The 25,335-nt window shown below is 44.2% G+C and overlaps 3 protein-coding genes across 5 annotated transcripts in view; 2 read left to right on the plus strand and 1 right to left on the minus strand.

Annotated features, from left to right (window-relative positions):
• Positions 1–5,686, plus strand: part of LOC110526986 (transmembrane channel-like protein 3) — a 50,090-nt gene extending 44,404 nt beyond the window's left edge. The window contains exons 17-22 of the mRNA XM_036963629.1: positions 2,108–2,218; positions 2,574–2,699; positions 3,195–3,273; positions 3,481–3,523; positions 3,721–4,000; positions 4,540–5,686. Coding sequence (XP_036819524.1) covers positions 2,108–2,218; positions 2,574–2,699; positions 3,195–3,273; positions 3,481–3,523; positions 3,721–4,000; positions 4,540–5,563 — 1,663 coding nt within the window. The 3' untranslated portion in view covers positions 5,564–5,686. The remainder of the gene's footprint in view (positions 1–2,107; positions 2,219–2,573; positions 2,700–3,194; positions 3,274–3,480; positions 3,524–3,720; positions 4,001–4,539) is intronic.
• A 4,184-nt stretch (positions 5,687–9,870) lies between these two features.
• LOC110506886 (stAR-related lipid transfer protein 5) lies at positions 9,871–21,583 on the plus strand. 3 transcript variants are annotated; one of them, XR_005039676.1, is made up of 7 exons: positions 9,871–10,414; positions 10,610–10,659; positions 14,383–14,515; positions 15,296–15,413; positions 17,717–17,810; positions 18,370–19,126; positions 19,195–21,583. XR_005039676.1 is itself a non-coding variant. In XM_036963464.1 (7 exons), the coding sequence occupies exons 2-7, from the start codon at positions 10,325–10,327 to the stop codon at positions 18,518–18,520; spliced, it is 636 nt and encodes a 211-aa protein (XP_036819359.1). In that variant the 5' UTR covers positions 9,871–10,045; positions 10,244–10,324; the 3' UTR covers positions 18,521–21,583. The 3 variants fall into 3 exon arrangements, 2 of the variants coding, with proteins under 2 accessions (XP_036819359.1, XP_036819360.1); XM_036963464.1 differs by having other exon boundaries at positions 9,871–10,045; positions 10,244–10,414; positions 18,370–21,583; XM_036963465.1 differs by having other exon boundaries at positions 9,871–10,045; positions 10,248–10,414; positions 18,370–21,583.
• Positions 21,584–21,962: 379 nt separating this feature from the next.
• LOC110526988 (pro-interleukin-16-like) overlaps positions 21,963–25,335 on the minus strand; it is a 52,998-nt gene continuing 49,625 nt past the window's right edge. Inside the window, exons 26-27 of the mRNA XM_036963442.1 lie at positions 24,843–24,971; positions 21,963–23,996 (exon numbers count right to left, since the gene is read on the minus strand). Of these exons, the coding sequence (XP_036819337.1) occupies positions 23,818–23,996; positions 24,843–24,971 (308 nt within the window). The 3' untranslated portion in view covers positions 21,963–23,817. The remainder of the gene's footprint in view (positions 23,997–24,842; positions 24,972–25,335) is intronic.

Raw genomic sequence — 25,335 nt, forward strand, 5'->3', positions numbered from 1 at the left:
GACTCAGTGCTTCCAAAATGGTATATCATACACTGCATTTTTGAAGAACAATAGGAATGTAATTATTTGAAAGTTGATAAGCTTTGAAACTTACTTTTGAGAAAATGGCATTTGAATGTTTTGATATCTAGTGAAGAGCTCTCCTATGTCTACACCCATTCAGCATCGTTCACACCCTCTTAAGCTTTAGCCCCACCCATCTCGTTTCATTCTCGGAGCATTCAGAGCTCAAACTTGACACTCTGAACGATGATTTGTTTACCTCTGGATAACATGACCAGCTCTGACCAGCCTAACCAGCTCTGCTGGCAACAATTTCATTACACTTTTTTGCAGACGTTTACTGACACCGCCCATATTCAACGGGTGTTGTACACTTTAGCTTAAGACATCTAGCTAGCTAGGTAAACAGAGCTCAAATAGACAGAAGCCATCTATATGACAGACCAATCCAAACTCCTCTCTTTGCATGTCCAGCCTACTCATTATCTCAGCCAATCATGGCTGGTGGGACGGTTGCTGGCTTTTTCTGTGGCTTAACCAACAAGTCTCGTAATTTAACAATTTTATTTGCATTTACAGAGTTTGTTATTAAGGCACATGAAAGTTTACAGAAGGCATTTCTGCCAAAAATCTTCTTTAAAAAAAACGGCTCTTCTGTGAAGGCGTGACTTGCGACATGAGCCTAGTTTCCTGAAACGGTTCACATATGATCAATAACTTCCAACAAGACCTCTCCATCACAGTTGACAACTCCACAGTGTCGCCCTCCCAGAGTGCAAAAAACCTTGGCGTGAACCTGGACAACACCCTGTCGTTCTCTGTCGCTCCTGCAGGTTCATGCACTACAACATCAGTAGAGTAAGACCATACCTCACACAAGAAGCGGCGCAGGTCCTAATCCAGTCACTTATTCTCTCCCATCTGGACTACTGCAACTCTCTGTTGACTGGGCTCCCCGCTTGGGCCATCAAACCCCTGTAACTTATTCAGAACGCAGCAGCCTGCCTGGTTTTCAACCTTACCAAGTTCTCTCATGTCACCACGCTCCTCTGCACACTCCACTAGCTTCCAGTTGAAGCTCACATCCACTACAAGACCATGGTGCTTACCTACAGAGCAGCAAGAGGAGCTATCCCGCCATACCTTCAGGCTATGCTCAAACCCTACACCCCAACCTGAGCCCTACGTTCTGCCACCTCAGGTCTCTTGGCCCCTCCACCTCTACAGGAGGACAGCTCCCGCACAGCCCAGTCCAAGCTCTTCTCTGTCCTCTCACCCGAATGGTAGAAACTTCTACCTGAAGCTAGGACAGTCCCTGCCCATCTTCCAAAAACATCTGAAACCCGTCCTCTTCAAACAGTATGTTTGACCCCCCCCTTCTAGCGCTGATTCTACTGATAGCTACGTTATTGAGGAAAAAAATAATTTTGATGACTGTGATATGTGGTTATCCCACCTAGCTATCTTAAAATGAATGCACTAACTGTAAGTCGCTCTGGATAAGAGCGTCTGCTAAATTACTAAAATGTAAATGTCAAAATGTTTAACCAAACAATAATATGATAGTATATTAAAAATATATTCCAACATTCCTATTGTCTCTAACCAAACATTGTCACGTTCTGACCTTAGTTCCTTTAGTATGTCGTTGTGTTAGTTTGGTCAGGGCGTGAGTTGGGGTGGACAGTCTATGTTCTTTTTTCTTTGTTGTATTTCTGTGTTTGGCCTGGTATGGTTCTCAATCAGAGGCAGCTGTCGATCGTCGTCTCTGATTGAGAATCATACTTAGGTAGCCTGTTTTCCCCATTTTGGTTGTGTCTTTTCTGTTTAGTGTTTTTCGTCACCTTACAGGACTTTTCGTTTGTCGTTTTTGTTGTTTTGTTCAGTTGTTTTATTAAAATAATGGACACTTACCACGCTGCGCATTGGTCCTCTCTTTCTCCAGACGACAACCGTTACGAACATGGATTATGGTTTTTGATTATCGGTCTTTGTTAGTAACATAGTTGATCAGGATTACAAAGGCAGAAAAACTTGAAATAACACAGATAAATAAACAATATAGAAATAAAAGTACAATTTTATTTCTCTCATTTGTTTCCAGATCAAATAATTTCTACCTGGCTATGCTGTTGTTCATGCTTTTTCTGTGTATGCTGCCCACCATCTTCGCCATAGTGAGATACAGACCTTCCCAACACTGCGGGCCATTTAGGTAAGCGATTATTCCCGTGAAGCTCTTTAAATGTGGTGCCCATTTTAAAGTTAGCCCTTGTAATTTAAGGTCATTTAAGGTAAGCCACACTTTCAATAGTGTTGCAGTATACTGTGTGTGTGTGTGTGTGTGTGTGCATGTTTGTAACCCAAGTGTGTGTGTGCTTGTGAATGATCTAACTCCTATTGAGAACCTTGAAAATCGCTATAAAACATCAATCCATGATTATTTTTATTTTCATCACACATCATAATCTGCTGAAAGCACAATAAGGCCAAGAAGAAAAGCCTGTATAGCTTTAATTCTGCTGTGTGTGTGTGTGTGTGTGTGTGCGTGCGCGTTCGTTCCCCTGCAGCGGTCAGGAGAAGATTTATGACATCATCTCAGAGACGATAGCCAATGACTTCCCGCTGTGGTTCAGTAAAGTGATGAGTTACGTCACCAGCCCTGTCGTAGCGTTGCCCGCTCTGCTGCTGCTGTTGTGAGTGCACTCACACACACAGACAGACTCACACAGACTCACACACACACTCACACACAGACTCACACACACACACACACTCACACACAGACTCACACACACACTCACACACAGACTCACACACACACTCACACACAGACTCACACACACACACACAAACACACAGGAATGCAGACTCTCTCACACACAGACTCACACACACAAACACACAGGAATGCAGACTCTCTAACACACAGACTCTCTCACACACACACACACACACACACACACACACACACACACACACACACACACACACACACACACACAATGTAGCCTGACTTGCTCTATGCATTGTTAATGTGTCAGTGCTCTTGGGGTAACTCTCTCTGTGTCTTTCAGCATGTTGATCAGTCATTGTGTCAGTCCTCTTGGGGTAACTCTCTCTGTGTCTTTCAGCATGTTGATCAGTCATTGTGTCAGTCCTCTTGGGGTAACTCTCTCTGTGTCCTTCAGCATGTTGATCTACTACCTTCAGGCCATTGCCAGATCCCTTAAATTCACCAACAACCAGCTGAGGATGCAGCTTCAGACTGTGAGTTATAGGCGCTATAGTTATAGTTCTCGAAGTCAGTCACTATTATACATTAAACAAAAATACATATGAACTTAGAGTGCATCCCAAATATTCCCTAGACAGTGTACTACTATTGGCTCTGGTTAAAAGTAGTGGACTATGTAGGCCATTTGGGATGCCCACTTAGTCTCATGACTGTATGCTGAACAGAAATGTATTTGTCAGGAGAGAACAGAAGACAAGAAGAAGGTATTACAGCTGGCTTCAGGTAAACCTCATCATTCTACTTTCTGGTTGGTTGGTTCTATGTAGTCTATGTCTACATATCCCCTAACATCTTACATCTGACCTTTAACCCTTCACCTCACTTGACTATTAACCTTTACCAATTAAAATGTTGAACTTTTGACCACCTAAGCTATAATCTCTGACCTGTAACCCCTGACCTCTGACCCCCACCCATAGCGAGGCTACAGGCCCCAGAGGTCCCCGGGGGGGACAGGAAGCCTGACCAGCAGGATGGTGACATCACCAGCCGCGAGTCATCCATTCGCACGCCGTCGCCACGACCCAACGGCAGTGTCACAAACTTCCAGTCGCCCGATCGTCGTGGCAACGGCATCCGCACCATCACCCAGTCGGCATCGAGAGTCGAGACCGCTAGGGCGACATTTGCTGCTGGGGCGCCTAGAAGTCCAACAGTGTCCATACTTCACAAGCAAAGGCCGGAGATAATCCCTAACAGGTGTGTCACACACACACACACACACACACACACATATTATGTGTTATTCTGTCTGGTCAGTCACAGGCTTTTATACAGTCCTATACAGGTGTGTCTACAGGAGGATTAAGGGTTAGTGTCCATGATGTTAGTCCTAAATAAACCTCTGAAGGGGGACTCCAGCACCTAGCCCATAGTTTGAACTTAGTCTCCCATTAACATCAATGCATGACGAAGTGAAAATTACACTTAGGTGGAAGTCAGGATTCACCCCTAAGAAATTGAATGGGATTCCATCTCATTGCTTTCACTCAAGTCAGGGGTCAAAGGAAAGGAAAAGTGTAGTTTTCTTCAACAGTAGCTAATAAGCAGTGGGGTATTTAAGTTCTTCTAAAGCCGGTTTGGGCATACTATGGCCTGGACTACTGTCACTACCAAAGGAATCAACGACACACAGTATCAGTAGTATTTGTTACTGTAATGATTCAAGTCGAAGTGGTCTCTCATTACGACCACATACAGTAATAACATTTATCATCCGTATTTCCCTCTGTCACCAGACACCCTTCCTACCTGGGGGGCCCTAGCGGTACCTGCAGGTCCAAGTCCTACCATCATGTGGCGTACAACCCCCCGACACGCTACTCCTCAGAGAACATCCACTCCGACCCACTCTACAGGAAGACCATCAGGCCCATGCACTCCGCAGAGGCAGCTGGGATAGTGACCGCCCAGAGCTACGTGGGCCGTCGCCCCTACACCACGCGCTACGTCATCGTCAACGAGCACGAAGCTAGGAAAAAGTTGCTTCGATCAGCCACACGCGTCCCTCGCCACTTCCGAGCGGAGGACCCTGGGGGTGAAATCGTAGAGCTGATCCCGCGGAATACCAAGCGGTATACTCCAAGGGCTCCGCATCTGCATGGGCACCCACACAGGTCGAATCCGCCGCAGTCACACCTGAGTGATGAAGAGGAGGAGGAAGAGACAGGGGGGAAGAGGGAGTCTAGGAGGGGGTCGTTCGGGCAGAATCACCGGCCCCGCTCACTCTCCGACCTCCAACAGCCAGCTCGCTTCTACATCGGAGAGCGCCTGGAGACCAAGCTGTCTATGGCGTCAAAAGACAGCCACATTGCTAGGGGGCGCTACGGCGGTGAAGCCCAAAAAGGGGACTGGGAGGATATGGAGACGCGCTTGCACTCCCTCTCCCAGACCAGCATCAGAGGAGCGGAGCTTCCACCACCAGTCAGGCACACACAGTCCCCAGCCAGACACCCCCACTCCCCCAGCAGACTTGTACACTCACCCCCCCAGGGCCCTGGAAGACGCCTGGAGCCCCAGGTCAAGCCCAAGACATCCAGGTCCAAGCTGGAGCCTTCCCTGACTGAGTCAGACTCGGCCTCTCTGGCCTCCAGTAGCGACCAGCAGAACAGCAGCACAGACCAGTACATCCAGGTCATTCACAACAAGGAGAAGTATCTCAAGTCTGAGGCAAGGCAAGGCAAACTGGCTAAGAAGAAGTCCAAAGCCAGTATAGATCTCAACGTGTCTGGGTCCAAAGACCTGGTCTGCTCCAACGTGTAGTTGGTGAATTAGTATTGTGAATATATCTAGGTTTATTTAACCTTTATTAATCCATGTAAGTTATTGACAGTAGTGTAAAGTACTTAAGTAAAAAAATACTTTAATGTACTACTTAAGCAGTTTTTTGGGGTATATGTACTTTACTTTTACTCAAATCAAATCAAATCAAATGTATTTATATAGCCCTTCGTACATCAGCTGATATTTCAAAGTGCTGTACAGAAACCCAGCCTAAAACCCCAAACAGCAAGCAATGCAGGTGTAGAAGCACAGTGGCTAGGAAAAACTCCCTAGAAAGACCAAAAACTAGGAAGAAACCTAGAGAGGAACCAGGCTATGAGGGGTGGCCAGTCCTCTTCTGGCTGTGTCGGGTGGACATTATAACAGAACATGGCCAAGATGTTCAAATGTTCATAAATGACCAGCATGGTCAAATAATAATAATCACAGTAGTTGTCGAGGGTGCAGCAAGTCAGCACCTCAGGAGTAAATGTCAGTTGGCTTTTCATAGCCAATCATTAAGAGTATCTCTACCACTCCTGCTGTCTCTAGAGAGTTGAAAACAGCAGGTCTGGGACAGGTAGCATGTCCGGTGAACAGGTCAGGATTCCATAGCCGCAGGCAGAACAGTTGAAACTGGAGCAGCAGCACGGCCAGGTGGACTGGGGACAGTAAGGAGTCATCATGCCAGGTAGTCCTGAGGCACGGTGCTAGGGCTCAGGTCCTCTGAGAGAAAGAGACTATTAGAGAGAGCATACTTAAATTCACACAGGACACCGGATAAGACAGGAGAAGTACTCCAGATATAACAAACTGACCCTAGCCCCCCGACACATAAACTACTGCAGCATAAATACTGGAGGCTGAGACAGGAGGGATCAGGAGACACTGTGGCCTCATCCGATGATACCCCCGGACAGGGCCAAACAGGAAGGATATAACCCCACCCACTTTGCCAAAGCACAGCCCCCACACCACTAGAGGGACATCTTCAACCACCAACTTACCATCCTGAGACAAGGCAGAGTATAGCCCACAAAGATATCCGCCACGCACAACCCAAGGGGATAGCGCCAACCCAGACAGGAAGATCACATCAGTGACTCAACCCACTCAAGTGATTCACCCCTCCTAGGGACGGCATGAAAGAGCACCAGTAAGCCAGTGACTCAGCCCCCGTAATACGGTTAGAGGCAGAGAATCCCAGTGGAGAGAGGGGAACAAGCCAGGCAGAGACAGCAAGAGCGGTTCGTTGCTCCAGGGCCTTTCCGTTCACCTTCCCACTCCTGGGCCAGACTACACTCAATCATATGACCCACTGAAGAGACTCTTCAGTAAAGACTTAAAGGTTGAGACCGAGTCTGCGTCTCTTACATGGGTAGGCAGACCATTCCATAAAAATGTAGCTCCATAGGAGAAAGCCCTGCCTCTAGCTGTTTGCTTAGAAATTCTAGGGACAATTAGGAGGCCTGCGTCTTGTGACCGTAGATTACGTGTAGGTATGTACGGCAGGACCAAATCAGAAAGATAGGTACTACATTACATTCCTAAAGAAAATAATGTGCTTTTTACTCCCTGACACCCAAAAGTACTTGTTACATTTTGAATGCTTAGCAGGACAGGAAAACTGTCTATTTCACACACATCAAGAGAACATCCCTGGTCATCCCTACTGCCTCTGATCTGGCAGACTCACTAAACACAAATACTTAATTTGTAAATTATGTCTGTATGTTGAATTGTGCCCCTAGCTATCCGTAAATTTAAAAAACAAGAAAATCGTGCCGTCTGGGTTTCTTCTGCCCCTGTGCAAGCCAGTTAACCCATTGTTCCCCAGGTGCCGAAGACGTGGATGTCGATTATGGCAGCCACCCGCACCTCTCTGATTCAGAGGGGTTGAGTTAAATGTAGAAGACACATTGTAGTCGAATGCATTCAGTTGTACGACTGACTAGGTATCCCCCTTTCCCTTTCCTAAATTAATATAAGGAATTTGAAATGAACTTTTTATACTTAAGTATATTTTAGCGATTCACATTTACTTTTGATACTTAAGTATAGTTAAAACCAAACACTTTTAGACTTTTACTCAAGTAGAATTTTACTGGGTGACTTTCACTTTTACTTGAGTCATTTTCTTTTGAGGTATATTTACTTTTACTCAAGTACGACTATTAGGTACTTTTTCCACCACTGGTTATTGACAGCAAATTATATTTTACAATAATGACCTGTTGAGTTAATTGTTTTGTAATGGGTTACATAAAGTCGTATTGTAAACCACAGAAAATGTGAATAGCCCATTCATGGCCAATGCTATACTTTGTGTGTGTTAACAAACAGCTCTATGTGCATAATATGCATAACATATTATATGCTCACATTATCATGGATACTGTGCTTGTTCTCAATCAAATAAATATCACGGTCAGTGGTCCAAAGTAGTGTACCTAAGCATCAGATTGTTTTGTTCTACTCAAGGTTATGTGTACAGCCCTTAATGTTTGTTTTAGGGTTATCACAAACAGGTGTTATATTGGCTATTATGTGTGTGTACATTACATTGTACCATTCAAACATGGCCTTCAATTCAGTAAAATGATGATACCGTAGTAAAGTATGATGTGTAACATATATAATATACGTCCCTTTTTCAGGACCCTGTCTTTCAAAGATAAATCGTAAAAATCGAAAATAACTTCACAGATCTTCAATGTAAAGGGTTTAAACACTGTTTACCATGCTTGCTCAATGAACCATAAACAATTAATGAACATGCACCTGTGGAAGGTCTTAAGACACTAACAGCTTACAGACGGTAGGTAGGCAATTAAGGTCACAGTTATGAAAACGTAGGACACTAAAGAGGCCTTTCTGCTGACTCTGAAAAACACCAAAAGAAGGATGCCCAGGGTCCCTGCTCATCTGTGTGAACGTGCCTTAGGCATGCTGCAAGCAGGCATGAGGACTGAAGATGTGGCCAGAGCAATAAATTGCAATGTCCGTACTGTGAGACATCTAAGACAGCGCTACAGGGAGGCAGGATGGACAGCTGATCATCCTCGCAGTGGCAGACCACATGTAACAACACCTGCACAGGATCGGTACATCCGAACATCACAACTGCGGGACAGGAACAGGATGGCAACAACAACTGCCCGAGTTACACTAGGAACGCACAATCCCTCAATCAGTGCTCAGACTGTCCACAATAGGCTGAGAGAGGCTGGACTGAGGGCTTGTAGGCCTGTTGTAAGGCATGTCCTCACGAAACATCACCGGCAACAATGTCGCCTCTGGGCACAAACCCACCGTCGCTGGACCAGACAGGACTGGCAAAAAGTGCTCTTCACTGACGAGTCACGGTTTTGTCTCACAAGGGGTGATGTTCAGATTTGCGTTTATCGTCAAAGGAATGAGCGTTACACCAAGGCCTGTACTCTGGAGCGGGATCGATTTGGAGGTGGAGGGTCCATCATGGTCTGGGGCGATGTGTCACAGCATCATCAGACTGAGCTTGTTGTCATTGCAAGCAATCTCAAAGCTGTGCGGTACAGGGAAGACTTCCTCCTCCCTCATGTGGTACCCTTCCTGCAGGTTTATCTTGACATGACCCTACAGCATGACAATGACACCAGCCATACTGCTCGTTCTGTGCATGATTTCCTGCAAGACAGGAATGTCAGTGTTCTGCCATGGCCAGTGCAAAGAGCCCGGATCTCAATCCCATTGAGCACGTCTGGGACCTGTTGGATCGGAGGGTGAGGACTAGGGCCATTGCAAGAACGGGCAAATCTGGTGCAGTCCATGAGGAGGAGATGTACTGCAGTACTTAATGCAGGTGGTGGCCACACCAGTTACTTTTGATTTTGACCCCTCCTTTGTTCAGGGACACATTATTCAATTTCTGTTCGTCACATGTCTGTGGAACTTGTTCAGTTTATGTCTCAGTTGTTGAATCTTGTTATGTCTGTACAAATATTTACACTTGTTAAGTTTTCTGAAAATAAACACAGTTGACAGTGAGAGGACGTTTCTTTTTTTTGCTGAGTTTATAACACCTTGGGATATGTATAAAGTACTGTAATGACCCTGGGTTTATAATTTACAAAAGGAATGCCATGTCATAACTTCTAGACTAAAAGTGGTCTGAGTCTGCTCTGTGGGTGGAGAAAAAAAACGTGACATATTAACGTATGTCTATCTGGGGCATGATTTGGTGGACACGTAACTATCCCTTTCAAACTACATTTCCCAGCATTCACTTGAACACTGTTCCAAGCTTTTCCAACGAATCAGAAAGCGTACTTTTATCACATTATTTTTTTTTCATCAGTTGATGGGAACACGGCTAGCTAGCCTGCTGGCTAAATAAGCTTACTTTTTACTACAAGTTCGTGTTAGATGTTTATGACAATCAATATTTTATTTTAAGCAAGTCTGAGTCTTACTGACTTCAGGAACCTCGCGGCTAACGAAAATGCAAGTCTTTCATTCAATATTTGCACTAGCTAACTAACGTTAGGTAGCTGTTGTAAATTGTCTCATATTGGTTTACGGACTCATATTCATAGTTCATATTTTACGCTTCATACTCTACGATAACTTCAGCTAGTTATCTTGTGTGTCAGTCTAAATCCATCCATTTGGAATCACGGCTAATGTTAACTATCTAACTAGTCAGTTAGCCTGACAGCTGGCTAGCTATTGAACAGGTTGCAAGTCCTCCATCATCACATCTGCCAGGCGGACTCAACCAGCATGGATTACCAGAACACAGCAAATGCAGTTGGGGACTGTCTTTTGAGCTACACCAAGGACGAGTCTGGGTGGAAAGTCTGCAAGAAATCGGTGCGTAATGTTCTAGGTAGCAATATTCATATTTTATAATTACAGGTGACGTGCCTTTCCGTGCACCGTGTTAACAGCTCCATTTTGCTGTGTCATTGTATATAACGTAGACAGTAGCTAGGTAAATGCAGTCAGTGGGTTGACAACAGCAACCAATGTTTTGTTTCTGATAAATGGATGTCGGTCCATTTGTAGAATGACGTCATCGTGTCCTGGCGGCCATCGACTGAGTTCCCTGGGAATGTGTAAGTATGAGCTGTTCTCCTTATCTAGGCCAAAACATTCATTTCTAAATGTTGTACAGAAGCAAGTTAGACAAGCTAAATGTCCTTTTCACTATCTTATCTCCGGAGAGTATTTAACGTTACTGTTTTAACAGCGGTAACCTTGACAGGAACTAGCTATCTCCAACTGAACTGACAGCATCAGTTACTGAAACTGTTGGATTTAAGTTTTTACTGAGGTCATCTTCAGCTGTTTATCATAACGGTCTAAAGAGGGCTACTTTCCCCTCCTCGACCAGTTTCCTTCAGCTGCATTGATATGAAAAAACTGAGAAAGAAATATCCACCATCTTGCTTTCACTGTTGCTGTTTTCAGTTCAGTGCAGATGAAGGGAGGGAGAGAACATGGAGATGAAGCCACGTTAGACTATTAATTAAGAAAGCACCAATAACAGGCTGGCTTCCCAGACCCAGATTAAGCATAGTCCTGGATTAAAAAGCATTCTTAATGGAAAATCTCCATTGACAACACTTTTTAGTTTAGGGCTAATCGGTCTCTCAGAAACCGTCCCCCAGGAAGACCTATCTCTACATGTTATGTTTGATGTGTATTAGGGTTAGTGTTCTGTCTATCTCTATGTAACAGTATAGACTTTACGTCCGTCCCCTCGCCCCGACCTGGGCGCGAACCTGGGACGCTCTGCACACGTCAACAGTCACCCTCGAAGCATCGTTACCCATCGCTCCACAAAAGCCGCCGCACTTGCAGAGCAAGGGTAACCACTACTTCAAGGTCTCAGAGCAAGTGACGTCACCGATTGAAACGCCACTAGCGCGCACCACCGCTAACTAGCTAGCCATTTCACATCGGCTACATGTTGTGTTTGATGTGTATTAGGGTTAGTGTTCTGTATATCTCTACATGTGTTGTGTCTGACAGGTACAGTGCATTCAGAAAGTATTCAGACCTCTTCACTTGTTCTACTTTGTTACGTTAGCCTTATTCAAAAATGGATTTCATTTAGTTTTTTCCTCATCAGTCAACACACAATCCCCCATAATGACAAAGCAAAAACAGGATTTTAAATTCTTGCAAATGTATTCAAAATATAAAAAAAATGATATCACATTTACATAAGTATTCAGACCCTTTACTCAGTACTTTGAAGCACCTTTGGCAGCGATTACAGTCTTGAGTCTTCTTGGGTATGACGCTACCAGCTTAGCACACCTGTATTTGGGGAGTTTCTCCCATTCTTCTCTACAGATCCTCTCAAGCTCTGTCGGGTTGGATGGGTAGCGTTGCTGAACAGCTATTTTCAGGTCTCTCCAGAGATGTTTAGATCGGGTTCAAGTCTGGGCTCTGGCTTAGCTACTCAAGGTCATTCAGAGACTTGTCTCGAATACACTCTTACATTGTCTTGGCTGTGTGTTTAGGGTCAATGTCCTGTTGGAACCTGAACCTTTGCCCCAGTCTGAGGTCCTGAGTGCTCTGGGGCAGGTTTTCATCAAGGATTTAAAATATATATATATATATAATATTTCACCTTTATTTAACCAGGTAGGCAAGTTGAGAACAAGTTCTCATTTGCAACTGCGACCTGGCCAAGATAAAGCAAAGCAGTTCGACACATACAACAACACAGAGTTACACATGGAATAAACAAACATACAGTCAATAATACAGTAGAAAAAGTCTATATACAGCATGTGCAAATGAGGTAGGATAAGGAAGGTAAGCAAATAAATAGGCCATGGTGATGAAGTAATTAAGTAACACTGGAATGGTAGATGAATGTGCAAGTAGAGATACTGGGGTGCAAAGGAGCAAGATAAATAAATTCCGTATGGGAATGAGTTAGTTGAATGGGCTATTTACAGATGGGCTATGTACAGGTGCAGTGATCTGTGAGCTGCTCTGACAGCTGGTGCTTAAAGCTAGTGAGGGAGATATGAGTCTCCAGCTTCAGTGATTTTTGCAGTTCCTTCCAGTCATTGGCAGCAGAGAATTGGAAGGAACGGCGGCCAAAGGAAGAATTGGCTTTGGGGTTGACCAGTGAAATATACCTGCTGGAGCGCTTGCTACGGGTGGGTGCTGCTATGGTGACCAGTGAGCTAAGAGAAGGCGGGGCTTTACCTAGCAAAGACTTGTAGATGACCTGGAGCCAGTGGGTTTGGTCGACGAGTGTGAAGCGAGGGCCAGCCAACGAGAGCGTACAGGTCGCAGTGGTGGGTGGTATATAGGGCTTTGGTGACAAAACGGATGGCACTGTGATAGACTGCATCCAATTTGCTGAGTAGAGTGTTGGAGGCTATTTTGAAAATTACATCACCGAAGTCGAGGATCGGTAGGATGGTCAGTTTTACGAGGGTATGTTTGGCAGCATGAGTGAAGGATGCTTTGTTGTGAAATAGGAAGCCGATTCTCGATCTAATTTTGGATTGGAGATGCTTAATGTGAGTCTGGAAGGAGAGTTTACAGTCTAACCAGACACCTAGGTATTTGTAGTTGTCCAAAAGTCAGAACTGCCCAGAGCAATGATCTCTGTACTTTGGGGTTCTCTGTACTTTATTCCGTTAATTTTACTCTCAATCCTGACTAGTCTCCCAGTCCCTGCTGCTGAAAAACATCACCACTGCATGATGCTGCCACCACCTTGCTTCACCGTAGGGATGGTATTGGCCAGGTGATGAGCTCTGCCTGGTTTCCACCAGATGTAACGCTTGGCATTCAGTCCAAAGAGTTCAATCTTGGTTTCATCAGACCAGAAAATCTTGTTTCTCATGGTCTGAGAGTCCTTTAGGTACCTTTTGGCAAACTCCAAGCGGGCTGTCATGTGCCTTTTTCTGAGGACTGGCTTCATTCTGACCACTCTATCATGAAGGCCTGATTTGTGGTGCTGCAGAGATGGTTGTCCTTCTGGAAAGTTATCCCATCTTGTGACCATCGGGTTTTTGGTCACCTCCCTGACCAAGGCCCTTCTCCCTCGATTGCTCAGTTTGGCCGGGTGGCCAGCTCTAGGAAGAGTCTTGGTGGTTCCAAACTTCATCCATTTAAGAATGGGGGGGGGGGGTCACTGTGTTCTTGGGGACCTTCAATGCTGCAGAAATGTTTTGTTAACCTTCCCCAGATCTGTGCCTCTACACAATCCTGTCTCAGAGCTCTACGGACAATTCCTTCCACCTCATGGCTTGGTTTTTGCTCAAACATGAACTGTCAAATTATATGTACAGGTGTGTGCCTTTCCAAGTCATGTCCAATCAATCATTTTTCTACTGTATTATTGACTGTATGTTTGTTTTACTCCATGTGTAACTCTGTGTTGTTGTATGAGTCGAACTGCTTTGCTTTATCTTGGCCAGGTCGCAATTGTAAATGAGAACTTGTTCTCAACTTGTCTACCTGGTTAAATAAAAGGTGAAATAAAATTAAATAAATAAATAAAATTGAATTTACCACAGGTGGACTCCAATCAAGTTGTAGAAACATCTCAAGGATGATCAGTGGAAACAGGATGCACCTGAGCTCAATTTCGAGTCTCATAGCAAAGGGTCTGAATAGTTATGTAAATAAGGTATTTTCATTTATTTTATACACTTGCAAAAAATTCTAAACCTGTTTTTGCTTTGTCATTATGGGGTATTGTGTGTAGATTGGTGACACCATTTTTTTATTTAATCAATTTTAGGTCTGAATACTGGGTTAGTGGTGCTCTGTCTCTCTACATGTGTTGTGTCTGACAGATATAAGGGGGAGTCGGTGGTGAAGGGAAGCCCAGAGAAGGTATGGGAGTGTCTGAAGCCTGTGCCAAATGGACTGCGGGTGAAATGGGACAACAATGTCAAGAAGTTTGAGCTGGTAGAGCAAGTCACTGAGGTAGGCTGAGTTTCAAACCAATGGACCAGACTGTAGTCACAGTCAGTCACAATTCTGTTGTTTTGTCCCCATCGTCATCATCTATGTTCTGAGTTTTCTTTAGAGAGTTGTCACTGATCATTTGATTCCATTGATTCTTTATCATTCCTCACTCACCCACAAACAAATCACAGCTGAATAAATACTCTGTCCTCCATTCTTGCTGTATAGTTCTGTCTACTCCCCCAACTTTGTTGATAAGCCTTAGGATTTTATGGAAGTGAGTTTTACCTGATCTCTATGGGACTTCCTGGTTACGTGACGGTTAAATAAGTTATCCAAGCAACCAAAGTGTGTCATCCAGTTTGTTCATGGTTTTGATACAGGTTTCCTAAAGGGCACCTGCCAGCGATCGCCACACCCACAACACCAATGCAGCACTCCTACCCTTTGTTCTCTATTCCATTAGTCATGTAAATATTTATTTGCTTTGGGACAAACACAAGTACAGGGACATGCTCAGTAGGAAAACATAGATAAATGCTATGGATAGAACTGATGCCATACCTTATTCTGCAGATCAGAGGGGTACTTTTGTTGTGTCCTGTTGAACGAGGCCCAGCGTTTATCTTGTGGAACGTTGCAGATAGAAATGTCAGGGATAGAACTGACGTGATGCCTTATTCTGCTTATCAAAGGTGTTTGTTTCATTCTACTTTGTATATTTCTATATGAACATTCCATAACGCCTGCTGAGCGAGGCCCAGTGTTTACCTGCCTAGTCTCTCCCCCCTCACACAGAACGTCACTGTCTGCAGAACAGTCACTCCATCAGCAGCCATGGGCATCATAGCTCCCAGAGACTTTGTCGACGTTATTCTAGTGAAGCAATATGAAGATGGCACCATTACATCCAATGGTGCGTAACGCCTCAATATATCTCTCTTCCTTCTTTCATCTTTTCTCTCTCTCTTCGCTTTATGATAAATAGGACTTCTAACAACAAGAAACAGTAGATCTTTAGTGAACAATAGATCTAGAACAGTAGATCTAGAACAAACAGTAGTTCTAGAGCGAAGGGTAGCAGTAGAATAGTAGATCTAGAGCGAACGGTAGTTCTAGAGCGAACGGTAGCAGTAGAATGGTAGTTCTAGAGCGAACGCTATCAGTAGAATAGTAGTTCTATAGCGAACGGTAGTTTTAAAGCGAACGGTAGCAGTAGAACAGTAGTTCTAGAGCGAACGGTAGTTATAGAGCGAACGGTAGCTGTAGAACGGTAGATCTAGAGCGGACGGTAGATCTAGAGCGGACGGTAGATCTAGAGCGGACGGTAGATCTAGAGCGGACGGTAGATCTAGGGCGGACGGTAGGACGGTAGATCTAGAGAGGACGGTAGATCTAGGGCGGACGGTAGATCTAGGGCGGACGGTAGATCTAGAGAGAACGGTAGATCTAGAGCCGATGGTAGCTGTAGAACGGTAGATCTAGAGCAGATGGTAGCTGTAGAACGGTAGATCTAGAGCGGATGGTAGCTGTAGAACGGTAGATCCAGAGCGGACGGTAGATCCAGAGCGGACGGTAGATCCAGAGCGGACGGTAGATCCAGGGCGGACGGTAGATCCAGGGCGGACGGTAGATCTAGGGCGGACGGTAGATCTAGAGAGAACGGTAGATCTAAAGCCGACGGTAGCTGTAGAACGGTAGATCTAGAGCGGACGGTAGCTGTAGAACGGTAGATCCAGAGCGGACGGTAGATCCAGAGCGGACGGTAGATCCAGAGCGGACGGTAGTTCTAGAGCTTTATGATAAAATAACATTTTGGAACATTTCTCTATCAATATATTGTTTAACTAAATTCCTCTACTGACTCAATTCACGTTTCTATTGGCGTGTAGCTCTTTTTGTTCTTTATCTGTCCTAGGACTCTCCTTGGAAGACCGCGCAGACCTGTTTATTATTATTTATTTTAGTAAATGTTAGGCTATTTTTATTCAACGTTGAGGCATTTACAGAGGACATAAGAGCACAGACATTAAGAAATATAAAGGAATAAATAGGTATTCTAACAACAACAAAAAACATAATCAATGATATACAAATCAAGCACTGGGATGCACAGACATACCACGCCATCGGCAGTAGGCTGAAATCAGTAGAGTACAAGAGGAACTATCGTCACTTGTCACTAATGCAGTGCTAGTGTGTGGATGATGTAGCCTAATCATCAGCCCTACCCCTCAGAGAGGCTGGCTGGGTGGGGATCTCTGGAACAGACAACTGTCTTATCCACTGCCCCAGACTGAGGCCTAATCATCAGCCCTAACCCTCAGAGAGGCTGGCTGGGTGGGGATCTCTGGAACAGACAACTGTCTTATCCACTGCCCCAGACTGAGGCCTAATCATCAGCCCTAACCCTCAGAGAGGCTGGCTGGGTGGGGATCTCTGGAACAGACAACTGTCTTATCCACTGCCCCAGACTGAGGCCTAATCATCAGCCCTACCCCTCAGAGAGGCTGGCTGGGTGGGGATCTCTGGAACAGACAACTGTCTTATCCACTGCCCCAGACTGAGGCCTAATCATCAGCCCTACCCCTCAGAGAGGCTGGCTGGGTGGGGATCTCTGGAACAGACAACTGTCTTATCCACTGCCCCAGACTGAGGCCTAATCATCAGCCCTAACCCTCAGAGAGGCTGGCTGGGTGGGGATCTCTGGAACAGACAACTGTCTTATCCACTGCCCCAGACTGAGGCCTAATCATCAGCCCTAACCCTCAGAGAGGCTGGCTGGGTGGGGATCTCTGGAACAGACAACTGTCTTATCCACTGCCCCAGACTGAGGCCTAATCATCAGCCCTACCCCTCAGAGAGGCTGGCTGGGTGGGGATCTCTGGAACAGACAACTGTCTTATCCACTGCCCCAGACTGAGGCCTAATCATCCATGGCAAAATGTGGGTTGTGTTCAGTAGGCACGAAAAGGAAGAAAACGCTCAAACTGTGATGTATTAGGCCTAGCCTATATGTTCTTGTCCAATAAGAAAGGCTTGGTTATGTATACCGTTGCAAAACGCTTTGCTATGGTGTGCCCAAGATGAGATTTGCATTTTACCTTCACTATCAGTATACTAAGTAACTTTATGTGATTGATTGAATGAAAATAGACTTAATTATATCTACACATATTTGTATCCTCATATGTTCTCTCCCTGTGTTCTGTCCGTTAGCCACCCACGTGAACCACCCCAGCTGCCCTCCCCAGTCAGGGTATGTGAGGGGCTTCAACCACCCCTGTGGCTGCATCTGTGTCCCCATCTCTGGGTGAGTCACACGCTAAGACACACTTCTGTTTCATAATATTGTCGTTGTCTGATAACCTCATCTCCAAAACAAACTTTTCAGGAGATTGAAAGAATGTCCATATTTTCCCGTTTAATAAACAGTTATTAAACTTCTAAAGCTATTCTGAATACATTTTATTGGTCGTAGAACCGTACAATGTTCAGAGTACATTTCATTCAAAAATTGAGTTCCGGTTTTCATCAGACAGCGACTTTACATACAGTACACATGCTTTAGTTTACAAACCCATCTGCAACATTCTGAACATTGTGTTGAGGTCTGTCAGAACCAAGGACATTTTTGTAGAGACAATGGTCCGTCACAGGAGGGCAGTAGAGAGCTAAACTTCAGTGCACTCAGGTAGACTAATTGAGGTATCTATAATGTGCACAGCAACCGGTTTGGTTCTCTCAATAACATTATCTAACATGACCACGTGTCTTGATAGCTATGTAGCTGAAGAAGCACTGTCTAATATTGTTCATACAGTATAGTGTAAATTCAACCTTCTTTCTTTCTTTTTTCCCTTCCCCCCCAGGGAGCCAAACAAAACCCAGCTGTTCAGTTTCTTCCAGACGGACCTGGGGGGCTTCCTGCCTCGCTCCGTGGTCGACTCTTTCTTCCCATCCAGCATGGTGGAGTTCTACAGCAACCTGGCCAAGGCCATCAAGTCCCTCAAGGACCACTGATACACTCATACTATACCTTCCCTTAGCCCTGGTCCCAGATCTGTTTGTGCTGCATAACCAACTCCTGGCACCAGGTGATACTCAGATCTGGGACCAGCATTCAGCGGGACCAAAAAACACAATGATTAGCTATGTGAATGGTTTAGTTTTAAAGAGGCTATATGGAACTTTTCACCTCAGGGGGCTTTTTAACTGAAAGGGACAGATTGATTTGAAAAATCCTTATTTGAGAGCATGGGGCACACCTCCCCAGGCCATATCTTTCTAGACTAAAAATAAGGATTGTGTTGTTTCATGAGTAAATAAATATTTTATATCAACCATACAGGCAACACTCAAGCCAAAAATGTAGATAAACAATTAGCAACTCAATTTCTGTACAGCCTCTTTAAAAGAGTGGTCACCTGGCCTTGGAGCAAACTGTATCTGAGCTTAAAGGGAGATGATATTGGATGATATGAGGGAAGGAAGTGTGCAGCTTGTTTGTCCCAGCACTAACACAGCTGATTTCAGGTCGTTGAGGTCTTGGTTCATTTGTGTAATAATGGTGTGTTAGTGCTGGAGCAAAAAGCCTGCACCCCTGGTACTGTTGCTCTCTTGGACCAGGTATGGTGGCCACTAGTGTAGTCTTACAAAAAGCCTGCACCCCTGGTACTGTTGCTCTCTTGGACCAGGTATGGTGGCCACTAGTGTAGTCTTACAAAAAGGTTGAGTGTCTGTTCTAATTTCATTCAACCCTGGAAAAAGCACTCTGGGCCGCACCTTTAAGACTAGATCTAGAGAAGTCAATTTTGCCAAACTCTACTTCCAAAACAAATATTCCCTGTACATTTCCTATTTAGTGATGCATTTCCCCCCCTTTTCCCACCACAAAAGAATGAGAATAGATTTGAAATCTATATTTTGTATTTAGTGTCCTAAACACACGGAGGATATGTCCTCCTTCCCTTTTGTACTGTTGCTGTTGAATACAGTCCATTCTGTTACACTGGCTGCATCCTACCTACAGTACCATGCATGTTGCATGGACCTTACAGGAACCCCAGAATGGAATCGGATTCCATTGGGATGAGTCATACCTCATTTTTTGTTGTCCTTTGTATACGGTAGTACTGTACTTGAAGTGTTCTGGTTTAACCTGTCTCCACAGCCCTTTAACCAATACCTAAAGATGGAATCCGCAGTAGGGGGAAATGGTGCCACTGGCTGCCCCACCAGCATTGTTATTGTTGTTGCTGAGCTGAGGAGCGTCGTGCAGCATGGTTATGAAATGCAGTACATATTGTGCTCTTCTATCGTGCAGTGCGATGATGTCAGAGATGGAAATAACCGTGTTTGTTGTTTGCAGTAACTGGAAAGCATTATGAACATGGTTGTTTTACTGTTGAGGATTCCAGCTTTAACCAGTAACCTTTAGAGGGTGTATATACAGCCGGCAGATGTCCCCCCCCCCTCTAAACTCTATCCTGTTCCTTACCTTAACATCTGCCCGCTTTATAGACGCCTAACCTCCAAGCAAGGATTCCTGCCTCAGTTACTTTTCTCTATGTAGATGTGAATACTAAGAACACTGCATTATTCTTAAGCAAAGTTATCTGCAGTATGTATGGGCAAATGGCAATATGAACAGCTTCATCTAATGAAGAATGGACAAAGGGACATCCCCTCAAATAGGAGAGCTTCTGAAGGATTTAGGGTTTTATTCAGTGGGGTACGTGTCCCATAAGTCACTGGTCCAAATTAGTGCACTATATAGGGAGTAGGATGCCATATGGGACAGCTATAGATTCCAACATATTTTGAAGCGCAGCAGCATAGGACTGCCACATGGCATCAGTTGTGACTAGTGTGTCATTTTACACTGTAAAGAAATGTATTACCAGCATAGAATTGAGAAAACCACTGTCTTTGTTATGGCACAAGAGGGTATGGTCATCTGTCTAGGCCAGGGTGCGTCTCCGTAGCTTTTAAAAAAATCATCAGTGAAGGGAAACAATGAGAGCAAGCATGAATAGTAGTGAGATATATCCCTAGTTGGTTGAGGAAGCCTCTTCAGAGTTTTGAGATACAGCCCTATTAGGGGGAGAGGAAGCCTCCTCAGAGTATTGAGAGAAGGTGTCTAGAAGGTGTCTTTACAGTGATGTACAGTCAACCATCTGCATGCCTGCTGAGTCCTCTACATGTATGATGATAAGCCATCATACTAATGATGTTTTAGATCAATCTTTTTAGAAGCTTTGTGGTTAAGTTTCCTTTTGAAATGAAAACACACTACTTAACGTCCTTTTCTTATCCCGAGTGGATAATAACCTTAACTGACAAACCTTTACAAGTGCATTGCATTCCACCTCATCCACAACCTATATGCTTGCTTTTTTAAAATCATTGTTTGCCTTTTGTTGGTGTAATACTATGAAGGCATTGTTTTGATGTGTGTTATTGTACTGTAAGTGGAGCCTGAAGATCATACCTACCTACAGTGTATTGCTGTTTTAATGTCAGAGAACACATTGTCTACTGGTGGCTTGTTTTTAAAATGTACTCCATCATGCGTTTTGGGACAGATGTGTATGTTTTGAATGCCGTTTGTTGTCCTCAGCTCCTGATTGGAAAGCACAGCTGCTATGGAAAATAGCTGCTATTGAAATATACTATGAGTTCAGTTGTCAATAAAAGCAACACAGGAAAATAACATGTTTTTTTAGGTCAGGATTAGGGTTATGAATTCTGGTAATTTTTCAAAAATGTTCAAAATTTTCCTGAAATCCCAGTTGGCAGATTCCTGGAATCAGTAGGAAACCCTCCAAACAGGATTTCTGGAATCAGTAGGGAATACGCAGGGAATCTGGAAATCCTCCAAACAGGATTTCTGGAATCAGTAGGGAATACGCAGGGAATCTGGAAATCCTCCAAACAGGATTTCTGGGAAATTGGGGAGAGCTACCACAATTTTGCGACCCTAATCCTGACCTGCACTCTACTGTACCGTAGGACTGTACTGTATGTTCCACCCAGCAGGTTTTGTGTTTCACCAGCATCTGCATTAAAAACTACTGAACGTTCCAATGTTGTCCTCCTTTCTTGTTGTATTATATTACCATCACCACAGGTGGGAATGGCTAAACCCACTACACAAATTCACCGGCTGTTTTTCAAACACCGGAGAAGAGAAATGAAGGATTACAATTATGGATGAATAATGGTTACTCAACTATCCCAGAAGTTCCCAAAACCAGAAGGGAATAAGCAGGGAATGCAGAATCCTCCAACCAGGATTTCTGGGAATTTTGGGAAAATAAAAGGAGTTTTGCCTACAACTCTCATTAACTGAGTGGTAAATGCATCTGTTTGTTCCATATGAAGTCAAATAACTACGTAGGTTTTAAAACATTAATGGTTATTGGCACAACAGTCTTGTGAATAAACTTTTGAAACATACAGATTGGGTTAAATTATTTTATTAGTATAATGTATATTGTGATAAATCTTTAGTACCGATACACAGAGTTTTAAATATCGATATTCTAATAGATTTTGGTACAAAATGTTCACACCCTGTGTTTTCCTTAATATCAAACTAGGAGAGAAAACAAGGTGAAAATTTGCTCCGGTTTAGTTATATCTTTGGTTTCACCCATAGGGAGAATCTCAATTAGATATTCCTCACGTCCTCTCACCTGGCCTCCTCAAAACCAATTGGAGAAGGTCAGCGGCACGGGACCTCTGGCTTTCTCATCCAATGGGTGTGGAGAAGGAAAGAGGACGCGAGCACTATGCAATTGAGATTCTCCCATTGTCATCTAATAAACGAACTAAGGACTATTAAATCCGTAGCTCTGAAGATCCACTTTATTGTGCGATAGACAATTAAAGGCAATGTTCCCGCGGTCGCGGAGACTGCATTCATGGTAAACGGAAATTAACTTGACCTTTTGATGTTGATCTTCCGCAATATGGATTGAATCCAACTCACAGTCTTTGGTCTAAACAATGATTCCAACATCAAGCACAATACTACAATATTACAATTCCATGAAAAATGCAAATCCCATTTTAAATATTTTGTATCAGTATAATACTCTTTTGGACTACATTACAGTATTGTACACTATTTCTAACAGTCAAAAGCAATGGAATGTCTCTCCCTTCCTTCATGTAAATACTGTATTACTGTGCAAATCTCAAACTCACTGTGGTCCCTGGTCTAGAAGTTCTGGGTGTAGGAAGGCAGTCAGAGCAAAGCACCTGTAAATTCACCTCTTTCTACAGTAACAGTCCCTGATTGTCATTGCAATATGATTTGATATAGAATATAGATGTTATATTCATAACTACAGTATGTTAACAGTGCTCATATGAAATGGTATGGTGGCTTGTGGTTGATTTGTGTTCTAGTTGGCCCTGTTTATACCTGGTGCTAACTCTGATCTCGGGCTCTATTCAATCCGTAGCACTGAAGACCTGCACTTCAGCGTAATTGAAATATAAAAGCAATGTTCCTGTGTTCGCGGAGACTGCATTCACGGTAAATCCATGTGTAGGCTCAATCGGAAATTACCTTTCATTTTCAATCACCCTATAACGCTAAACTTCAGCGATACGGATTGAATCGAGGCCGTTGTCTACATTCTGATAGCGGCCACATTTTTGCCGTTGCATCTACATATTGTATTAAAATGTGTCTCTTATCCGTCCACTGTTTCCGCATTGTGACCAAGATTGACTGGTTCCTCCCTGTATGCAAATTATTCGACAGATATTCTTTCAAAATAATATGTATTTTCTTTATTTAAAGACACATATTGATGCCATAAGACGATGGCGCCACCTGTCAATGATTTTAGAGGGATAATGATGATTTAAATGGTTTCCCTGTCCACATTCGTCTACACTTGGAAGATATCCAGACAACATGTGTGCCTGACTACCTCCGGTGGTGATCAGGAAGATCTGATCACAATCCAATCACAATAGATATTTTAATTGCGGACACCTGTCAATAAATGTGGCCACAATCAATATGTGGCCGAATCTTGAGAATCAATAGCTCCGTTTATAGCTGGTGCTAACATGAGTCCTTTGTCTTGATCTTGTCCACATTCTGATTGTGCCCACATTTTTAAAGAAGTGTAATTGTGATCAGATCTTTCTGACTACCTCTGTAGGTAGTCAGGGACCTATTGTATCTGGAAATCAGTTAAGTATAAACAGTGTAAACTGACCTGAAATCAGTGTCTAGGGGTAACTCCTCAGTATCCTCCTCCTTCCTCCTCCTGTTAACTACAGTGAGATGTCCCTCAGGCAGACCCCTCTGCCTCATCCTCCTTCCTCCTCCGGATGACTAGAGTGATGTGCCCCTCAGGCAGAGCCTTGACGATGTTCCAGGCCTCGAAGCGGCTCAGCTCCTGTAGGGAGGTGCTCTGGACCTGCAGCAGCTCATCACCAGACTGCAACCCGCTCTGCTCCGCAGCACCACCTATTTGGGGAGCAGGAGAACACACGGTCACACATTGGTCTGTCGTGATGTTTCCCCTAGGTGCAGATCTGGTATCAGCTTTCACCTCCCCCAACGTATAAAAGTTCAAGCCTATAAAACTGTGCTTCTCTGCGTTGTTTGCATGGTTTCCTACTTTCCGTGACATCACACCTCTTCTAACAATAAAATACATTGTTAAAAGTGTTAAGAAAAGGTCCTGTGTGGCTCAGCTGGTAGAGTATGGCACTTGTAACGTCAAGATCGTTGGTTTGATTTCTGCTGGGGTCACCCTTACTAGAAATGTATGCACACACTACTGTAAGTCACTTGGATAACAGTGTCTGCTAAATGGCACCTAAAGTTCACCCAAATTACAAAATTATATATTGATTTCCTTACCTTGTTAGAGTTTAGGGACATAGTAAGGCAGCAATCCGTGCTTTGGTTTTCTTTTTCTCCATGAATAGTACTGTACCTTTAAATATCCTGTTGATGACCAGAGGCCTGTCTCCATGGATAGTACTGTACCTTTAAATATCCTGTTGATGACCAGAGGCCTGTCTCCATGGATAGTACTGTACCTTTAAATATCCTGTTGATGACCAGAGGCCTCTCTCCATGGATAGTACTGTACCTTTAAAGATCCTGTTGATGACCAGAGGCCTGTCTCCATGGATAGTACTGTACCTTTAAATATCCTGTTGATGACCAGAGGCCTGTCTCCATGGATAGTACTGTACCTTTAAATATCCTGTTGATGACCAGAGGCCTGTCTCCATGGATAGTACTGTACCTTTAAAGATCCTGTTGATGACCAGAGGCCTGTCTCCATGGATAGTACTGTACCTTTAAATATCCTGTTGACGACCAGAGGCCTGTCTCCATGGATAGAGCCTTTCCCTCCATCCAAACTGAAGCCCACGCCCCCTCCTCCTGTCTCCAGCTCCACAGACAGCATGTCTCCCCCATCCTCCACTACAGACAGACAGACAGACCGAGAGAGAGAGAGAGAGAGAGAGAGACAGATCGAGAGAGCGAGAGACAGAGAGACAGATCGAGAGAGAGAGAGAGAGAGACAGATCGAGAGAGCGAGAGACAGAGAGACAGATCGAGAGAGAGAGAGAGAGAGAGATGAACAACCAACGTATACATACAGTACACACAGGCTGTACTGTATGTATACTCCACAAATGCAAGCATTTCGCTACACCTGCAACAACATTTGATTTGATTTGATGTACGCTCACACACACACACACACACACACACACACACACACACACACACACACACACACACACACACAGACACACACACACACACACCTGCACAGTGTTGT

This window comes from Oncorhynchus mykiss, chromosome 26, assembly GCF_013265735.2.
Source record: "Oncorhynchus mykiss isolate Arlee chromosome 26, USDA_OmykA_1.1, whole genome shotgun sequence".
NCBI classification, from domain to species: domain Eukaryota; kingdom Metazoa; phylum Chordata; class Actinopteri; order Salmoniformes; family Salmonidae; genus Oncorhynchus; species Oncorhynchus mykiss.